Source organism: Vigna unguiculata, chromosome 1 (genome assembly GCF_004118075.2).
Source record: "Vigna unguiculata cultivar IT97K-499-35 chromosome 1, ASM411807v1, whole genome shotgun sequence".
Lineage (NCBI taxonomy): Eukaryota > Viridiplantae > Streptophyta > Magnoliopsida > Fabales > Fabaceae > Vigna > Vigna unguiculata.
Genome location: NC_040279.1, coordinates 8,607,105 through 8,616,545, shown reverse-complemented (window position 1 = coordinate 8,616,545; position 9,441 = coordinate 8,607,105). Strand labels below are relative to the sequence as shown.

Here is a 9,441-nt window from a genome sequence, read left to right as displayed (position 1 = left end):
TTAAGAGTCCTACATCAGAATAGAAGATTATTTATATTTTCAATATCTCCTAAAGATATTAATAGAAATTATCCATGAGTCAATCTTGAGAAAATCCACAAATAATATCCCGAACAACTCTCACTGAACAGGTTCCTCTTTTGCTCATGCAACAAGTACATATGAAAGAAAAATATGAAAGGAGTAAGGTCTTTATAAGCCTTAAATATCAATCTTAATAAACTCAACAAACAATACAGACACTAGGGGACTGAATTGGACCTAGAACCACAAAACTTGATCTTGTTTTATCAGATATATGGATCCATATTCCACTTTTGATGATCCATTATGAACATTAAAAGTTACTTTGGGAAGTGATTAGGTAATTGAGTATTTCTCATAAAACATTGGTACAATCATAATTATTTCTTTCTCGAGAATATTAGCCATTTATAGGCCCATAAAGAGATATATACTCACTACTTAACCTTGGGGATGTCGAGCAGGTATCGGATAGTCCCAAGTTTGGCCTATGAATATCCTAGTCCAGTACGCTATTCTGAACTATCCAGATATTCACCTACTTGGTAAAACTTCCTTAGACCCCACCATGGTCCCAGCCTTTCATCCCGTAGTGTACCAAACTGTGACTTCCCAAATACAAACACTCAGACACTGGTTTAATCTCAACTTATTGAAACCAGACTTAATTCTTACTTAATTGACATACTCTTGGATATTTTCAAAGTTCATAAAATGTGATGACTATCAATCATGTCATTGTATAAACTGTACACAAAGATTATAAAATAACAATAAAATGTACATGTGATTTTCTTCTATCCAAGCTCACTAAATAAATTAATATTTCCTTTTACTTTATTTTATTATTATTTTTTTATTATAAAATAATGATAAAATAAGGATCAAAGCAAGAACTTTAAATAGATAATTAGATAAGGATTAGAACGTTATAAATAAATATAATAACAAAAATATAAATTAAACAAGACCAGTGCATAACTAGAAATATATGAAATGAAATAAATAGGACCAGTACATAACTAGAGACTAAATAAAATAAATAAACATGACTAGTGCATAATTGGAGATAAATTAAATAAAATAAATAAATAGGACCAACGCATAACTAGAGATAAATTAAATAAAATAAATAAACAATACTAGTGCATAACTGGAGATAAATTAAATAAAATAAATAAACAGGACCGATGCATAACTAGAGATAAATAAAATAAAATAAATAAATAGGGTCGGTGCATAACTAGAGATAAATAAAATAAAATAAATAAAAAGGACTAGTGCATAACTGGATATAAATTAAATAAAATAAATAAACAAGACTAGTGCATAATTGGAGATAAATAAAATAAAATAAATAAATAAATAGATTAGTGCATAACTAGAGATTAAATAAATTAAATAAAAGAAGGGAAGAGGACTAGTGCATAAATTAAATAAATTAACTAAACAAGATCATCAGTGCATAACTGGAGATAAATTAAATAAATTAAATGAACAGGATCATTAGTGTGTAACTAAAGATAAATTAAATAAAATAAAGGAACAGATCAATGCATAACTAGAGATAAATTAAATAAACATAAGAGGATAATAAATGAGAATAAGTTAAATGGAAGTAAACATAATAATATATGATTCAAAAATAAAGAAATGATTAATATAAAACCCATGAGCTTACCAATATTAATATAAAAGAGCTTAACCTCAGTCTCCCTTACCTTATTAGTTGGAGGAACACACTAGTAATACTTCTAGAGGACCAAGGTCTCTTTCAAATCTTTTTCTCCAACTTTTTCTCTCTTTCTCTCTCTTTCCTTCTTTCTTTCTCACTTAACTCACCTTTCCTTTCATTCTTTCTACATTTTTCTCTTTCATTCCATCCTTTTATAAGCAAACCATGTGCAAATTTAATTAATGCAAAGATTCTCTTCATTAATGAAGAGATAAGCTTCATGCCTTTTTTTTTCTCTTACGTAATCACCCTTTCCTCATTTTTTTCTCTTTCCTATCACATTCACACATACTTAGCTTCAAAGTGATAATTGCATGCATTAAATTTAATTTTATCACTTATTATTCTCATGTTCCTATATTCTTATCTTCTTCTTTTTACTTAATTTTTTTTCTTTCTTATCTCTTATTGTAGTCATTTATTATTATTTTTATTTTACTTATTCTTAATGTTTCTTAAAAAACTACTTAATTTCTTTCTCAATGTTCAAACTATATTTAGATATAATACAAAACACTAATAAAAACGCAGGATTTTCTAAGTCTTATATTTAGAGTAAAGATAAAGTAAATAATATAATTTATTAAAAGTAGGGATGTTACACATTAGACGATTGAGGAGTAGACGATGTGAGCATTAGACGATTGAGGAGTAGACAATGTGAGCATTAGACTATTGGAAGAGTAGACGATATGAGCATTAAATGACCTTAATAATAGAAGGACTAAGCAACATAAGTGTTAGACGATACTAATGACTAAAAGGAGTAGATGATACAATTTTGTTGGACAAGGCATAACAAATTTTAATAAGATTATCTTTTCAAAGCTTATCTGATGAATCCATTCTAAGCCCATTCAAAGGCCCAATTCCAAATCAAGGCCCAAGCCCATTAAAAGGCCCAATTACTAGAAGTATGATGAGAAAGATACAAGAGGGCCTATACCAACAAGAGTTCAATAAGCTTCATGGGCTTCACATGCTATTCTCTTGGGCTAAAGAAGATATTAAAATATGATGGACTTCAATTAAATTAGTAGCATAGTTTTTTTTCAATTGGGCCAAATGCTAGGCTTTGCTTTCCAAAATAAATGGCAAAAGTACATTGTTTCTAGCTTACAAATTGGGCCAATCCAAGCCCACTTTGGAAGCTTGGCTGAGAGCTACTTTGAGTGCACCTTTCTCACATTTACATGGTGGAAAAGCTAGGAAAGCATGACTTGTCACATGTCATTACATCCATAACTCACGAATCTAGATGCATGTACCTTGCCTAGCTCATGCATTTCCATTCCATTCTAACGTGCATTTGCATTACATTTGAGGAGGTTCTCTCTATTATAAATGGGAGATTCCTAGACTTGTATCTGGTTACTCTTGATTGAATGGTGAATGCCTTGATGTTGAGAACACTCCACAGATTTGCCTTATTGAGAGTCATGGCTAGGTTCTACTTAGTTTCCTCTATCCACCTTCATCTAGGATAAAATTTCATTCCTATACTTCTACTTTCACCTCTCCACACCATTGCTAGAAGGGCCTTCAACCTTGATTCCAATCCACTCTGCTACCTTCTATGGAGATTCTCCATCAATTTCTTATCTAAGGAGCTTCGTCAAGTAGTATCTTGAGTCACTCAACCCTTATTCGTCCATTTATCTCGGGTTTGAGTAAGTTTCTTGATCCATTCTAGTGTTTTGTGTGATTTTCGTGTTGTTTCTCTTCAACTTTCATGCCTTCTTCAAGTTGTCCTTCATTTCAACTGATTATCTTTGAGTCTACATGAATCGCATTGATTCAAATTGTAGATCTTCGTGGATAATGGGTTTACACTTATTATAGAATTCAAACTATTTTTGTAGCACCTTTGCTTGTGTTCTTTGATGATTTTAATCATTTAAATCGGTGAATATTCTTTGTTTTGCGTCTAATTTTTAGTTTTATCATATTTCCATGTTTTCTAGTCATGTATATTGCTTTGCTTGTCCTTAATTCTCAGTTTACACAGTCCAATTTTGTTTTTGAGTGTTGAACTCACGTTGCAACATCTCACAATAAGCAATGATCATTTCAATGAAGCTTGTGGATGTTTAAGCACAATTTTAGTCATTTGTTTGCATTTTCACCAATTGAATTGTGTGTTTTAGTGTCTTAGATGTTCTTACGTGGTTCATACTTGAAGTTAGATCAATTTCAAGTTCATAATATTCATTTTCACTCAAGAACATCTATGTTTCCCGAAACCATTTCAGTGCACCAGTTTTGATACATTTATACTGTATGCACACTTGCTATTTGTGATTTATCCTACACACATGCCTAGACCAAATCATATGTTGAGTAGGGTCTCTTTTACTTAAGATTTGGACGAAACAAACATAAAAAAAAAGAATCATTCAAAATGTTAAAAATTGAAATCATGATAAATCAATGAAGTAGAGGCTACTGTTCACGTTTTCTGGTCTGTCATTGTTTCAAAATCACTTTTCAAGTGCAATTTGTGATGTTTTGGTGCATTGTTTTGTGCTCTTTTGAGTGAACAATTGAGTAAGTAGCAAAGTAACCTTGAAATGGACAAGTCTTGGTACTTAAAAAGTTCAAATAACTCATCTCGCTTACTTAGAGGTGAAATTGTGAAAGTTTACTTGCTACACTCTTTTGTCAAAGTTCTTAAATTGTTAAGATCACCATGAGCACCAAGCCTCCACAAGGAATAGGGTTACTCACCAAAGTGCCCAAAACCTTCTAAGAGATTAAAATGATAACCATGACCTTCCTCCAATGTAGATGACGAGGTTGAAGTCAATCCTCAAGTTCTTCATAATCTCTCTCAAGAGGTTAAGGACATTAAAGCTCAAATGGCCGATATGCAAGCTAATCTTCAAGTACTTGCTAATCAACTTTGACCACAACGTACACAACATGCCTCTCCTAGACCTTTTCGAGCTTCAACTAGACATGACTTTGTTCATGATGAAGAAGAAAAGGATGTAGATGGAAATTATTATAGGCGATCACCTCATGTTAAAAGGCAAAGACGCATCCTACCTCATCCCAAAGAAGTTAAGAAAGACTTGCCTCATTTTCATGGTAGGGACAATGTGGAGGCATATCTAGATTGGGTGACCAAATTTGAACAACTTTTTGAGAGTCATGTTGCCAACACCCAATTTTGTCCGGGTAAATGCATTTGTTTTGTTAAAAAATAATAATAAAAATAATAATAAAATAATAAAAAATATGCTTTTAATTGATGGTAGTTTTTTTTAATTTTGTACCATGAAAAAAAAAGGAAAAGAAGGGAGAATCTAATTTGTTATCATACCCTTTTCATGAGCCCAAATGTTTTGTACATACTTCCACCCACTGTTTGTTATTTACACTCCAAACATGACATTTCAGAAAAGGACATTTTATAATCTCTATTTGTTAGAAAAGGGTATAATATTAGGAGCAATTTTCTTCATAATAATTAGAATAAATATCTTGAATTTAGGCTTAAGTGATGTGTCTCATTTTTTTTAGTCAGAGAAGATATTATTTTAATAATTAGAAGCAAATATTTCCGATAATAATACTTTTAGAGAATGGTACGATTTTAATAATTGGAAGAAAATATTCCTGGTAATAATTAGAATCAATTATAATTTGATTAGGATCTTCATGTACCAGAAAATATATTATTTTAGTAATTACAGGCAATATTTTGTTAATAATTATAATCAATACACTGTATATTATGCGACCATTTAATTTCTATAATATGTTTCATCGGGACCAATTCCTTCCTCATATATTTAGTATAATTAAAGACTAGGATTTCAGTGGTACCCCAAGGTGCCTATAAAAGCACAAAACTTCTTCAATGCAAGACAGAAAAATTTGAAAAACCTCTCTTCTTTTTATTACCAAAGCACACACACAAAAGGGGGTCACCTTACTATCCTTTCAGTCGGTTTTGGTCTATTCGTGACCCTGAAAGGTAAATTCCTTTTGCTCCTAATGTTATTCATGTACTACTCAGATTCTCTTATAATATCAAATGTATGAGATTGACCTGTTCTATGACTAAATGTGTGTGGGGTTCGAACGTTAGATGATTTGGGTTTGGGTTTGTCATTGATATGTTCAACCCTTCTCTTTCCTTTTATTTGGAATGCCATTATCTTGGTAATTAGAAAGGTTTTTTTCGCAGGCCTTAATTCTCTCTAAAAAAAATAATAAATAAATAAATAATTATATTATTTCTTTTATAAGTATTGAATACTATGTCAAGTCTCGGACTTGCTTGATAATCAAAACACTCCTTCATAGGCTTTTAATTCTTTTTTTTAAATTAATAATAATAAAAAATAAAAATTATAAAATTATTTTTTGAATATCATGTCAAGTCTCGGATTTGCTTGATAACTAAATCTTTTATCATGTAGAATCTCGGATTCTCTTGATATATATAAATCTAAAATTTAGAAAATAATAATAATATCAAACAACTTTTTAAAGAACTACGTTATCCCTGATTTTACAAATGAAAATACGTAGGAGCGAGGTACAATCCTCGTTGGGCCAAAAAATTAAAAAAATAAATTTTGTTTTAATCTTTAATCTTTTTGTATGTGTTTATTTTTATTTTGTTTGATTTTTTGGGAATAACAAATATTCTAAACATCAAAATTCTACCTTGCACACTTAATTAAAGAGGGAACTGTCTTAAGACGTGCGTTGTGGGGTGATAATACCTTCCCTACACGTAATCGACTCCCGAATCCAAATTTGGTTTCAAAGACCATTTCTTTAAGGTTTTTCTATAATTTTCCATAATAAACTACGGTGGCGACTCCTCTGTACCTTTTAAATTATTTTTGCCGTTCCGCCGCGATCTTGGTTGCGACACATGTGATGGAAGAGGAAATGCATGTCTCCTTAGTAACCCTTAGCTTTCAAAGGCATGCTTTGAAGTGGTGGAATTCTTTAGTCCCACAAAGAAGGCGAAAAGGGCTTCATGATATTGACTATTGGTTTGATGATATTGACTATTGGTTTGATCATAAAGAAGCCTTTCATGCACGTCATGTTCCTTCTTATTACAAAAGAGAGCTCATGGATAAATTTCAAAGGCTCCAACAAAGGTCTATGACAGTATAGGAATATAGACAAAAAATGGAGTTGTATATATTGCGAGCTAGCATTAAGGAAGTTGAGGAAATTTCCTTGGCTAGATTCTTGAGTGTTCTGAACTATGCTATAAGAGATAAAGTTGAATTGCTCCCTTACAGTAGGTTGGATGACTTAGTTAAAATGTGCATCAAGGTTGAGCAAGAACTTTTAAGAAAACCTTCTCATAACGATTCCTCTATCTGATCCCAAAAATGATTTCAAAAGCATTTCAAAAGGGATTCTTCCAAAGCAAAGATGGCACTCACAAGAATCAAGCAAAGGTAAATGAACTTTCCAAAGGCGAGACCTCAAACAACAGAGGCAGTGAGATTAAATGCTTCAAGTGTCTAGGCCAAGGTCATATGGCAGCCCAATGTCCCACAAAAAGAACTATTGTGTTAAAGGGCCATGACCTCAGTAGTAGTCAAGATGAGTCTTCTTCTAGTGACTCTGAAAGTTCTCATTCATAAGGCTCTTCCAAAGAAGATGTTTATCCTAATGAAGGACACCTTGTCATTATTAGGATACTTCTCAATAATCAACCTAGTGTTCTTCTTAATGATTAAAGAGAAAATATCTTTCATACAAGATGTGATGTTTTGAAAAATACTTGTTCTTTTATCATTGACAATGGGTCGTGTTGCAATTGTTGTAGCACAAGGTTAGCAGAGAGGTTGAACTTAACTTTAATACCTCATCCCAAACCTTATAAATTTCATTGGCTTAATGAAGATGGGGATCTTAAAGTCAAGGATCAAGTAGACATAAAGTTTTTCATTGGTAAGTACAAAGATAGAGTTTTATGTGATGTCATTCTAATGGAAGCTTGTCATATTCTCTTGGAACGACCATGGAAATTTGACCGCAAAACTAGGCACAATGGTCATACACATGAGGTCACTTTCCTTCATAATATCAAGAAATTTGTGCTTCATCCTCTTTCTCATACTCAAGTGGCCAAGGACCAAGCTCAATTGAGAGCTAGGAGAGATGAAGACAAAACCAAAAGTTCCACTTTGATAGCCAAGAGTGAGGTAGGGGATACCCATGTTTCATGTCCCATGGTCATTCCTCGTGAAGTACTCTTAACTCAAAAGTCTTTATTCCATATGCTTCATGAAGAACAACCTTCATATCTCGTTTTGTGTCAAGAGACACTCACCAGTAGTTCAAGTGACTCTTCATTTAAGGATCTACCTCCTTGCATTGTTACTCATTTACAATTATTTGATGATGTATTTCCTAAAGATGGACCCCATGGGCTCTCTCCTATTAGGGGCATTGAACATCAAATTGATTTTGTACCTAGGGCTAGTCTACCAATAGACTAGCCTATAGGACAAATCCCATAGAAAAAAAGGAGATAGAGTCTCAAGTGCAAGACCTATTGGATAAAGGTTTAGTGCAAAAGAGTTTAAGCCCTTGTGATGTTATGGTGTTGTTGGTTCCCAAAAAAGATGGCAAATGGCGTATATGTTGTGATTGTAGAGCCATCAACAACATCACCATCAAATATAAACATCCCATCCTAAGACTTGATAATATGTTGGATGAATTACATGGAGCAAATATTTTCTCCAAAATGGGTATTTGTTTAAAGAAGGAAGAATTTGTATTCCTCGTGGTTCACATAGAAAACTTCTTATTCAAGAAATGCATGAAGGGGGACTTATGAGACATTATGGGGTAGCAAAAATTTTGATCATGCTTAAAGAAAAATTCTTTTGGCCTTATGTGAGGAAAGAGGTTTAAAGACATTGCTCTAGTTGTCTTACATATTTACATGCCAAATCTAATACAATGTCTTCTGTCCTTTATACTCCTTTGCCTATTGCTTCCACCCCTTGGGAGGATATTATGAACTTTGTCCTAGGACTTCCAAGAACTTCTAGGGGTGTTGATTCTATCTTTATTGTTGTGGATCGTTTTTAAAAAATGGCTCATTTTATACCATGCTGCAAAGTAGATGATGCTAGTAATATTGCGAAGTTATTCTTCAAAGAGTTGGTTTGTCTTCATGGTCTTCCCAAGACAATTGTGTCTAATAGAGATACGAAGTTCCTTAGTCATTTTTAGAGAACCTTATGGTCTCGACTAGGAACTAAACTTTTCTTTTCTACTACTTGTCACCCACAAACTGATGGGCAAACTTAAATAGATCTCTATCCACTTTGTTAAGGGTAGTCTTGAAAGGTAATCATAAATCTTGGGATGAGTATCTTCTTGACATTGAGTTTGCCTATAATCGTGTGGTTCATCGCACCAACAAGCTTTCTCCTTTTGAGGTTGTTTATAGTTTCAATCCTATCACACCTTTGGATTTAATACCTTTTCCATCTTCTTTTGATTTTGTTCATAAAGAAGAGGTATCTAAATCCAAGTTCGTTAAAAATTTACATGAAAAGGTGAGAAACCAAATTCAAACTCAAAATGACAAGTATGCCAAATACAACAAAAAAGGCAAGAAAGCTAGGATTTTCAATGAAGGAGATATAGTTTGGTTACATTTGAGAAAAGAAAAAGAA

At 32.5% G+C, this 9,441-nt stretch overlaps 1 protein-coding gene across 1 annotated transcript; it reads left to right on the top strand.

Annotated features, from left to right (window-relative positions):
- Positions 1-7,546: 7,546 nt before the first annotated feature.
- LOC114187834 lies at positions 7,547-8,247 on the top strand. Its single transcript, XM_028076214.1, has 2 exons — positions 7,547-7,577; positions 7,649-8,247. Exons 1-2 carry the CDS (start codon positions 7,547-7,549, stop codon positions 8,245-8,247), a joined length of 630 nt encoding a protein of 209 aa, XP_027932015.1.
- Positions 8,248-9,441: the final 1,194 nt, after the last annotated feature.

Coding starts and splice junctions, on each gene's coding strand:
- LOC114187834 (XM_028076214.1), top strand. CDS start 7,547: ATGGGTCGTGTTGCAATTGTTGTAGCACAAG. Junction 7,578..7,648: donor TGCAATTGTTGTAGCACAAG/GTTAGCAGAGAG, acceptor GGCTTAATGAAG/ATGGGGATCTTAAAGTCAAG.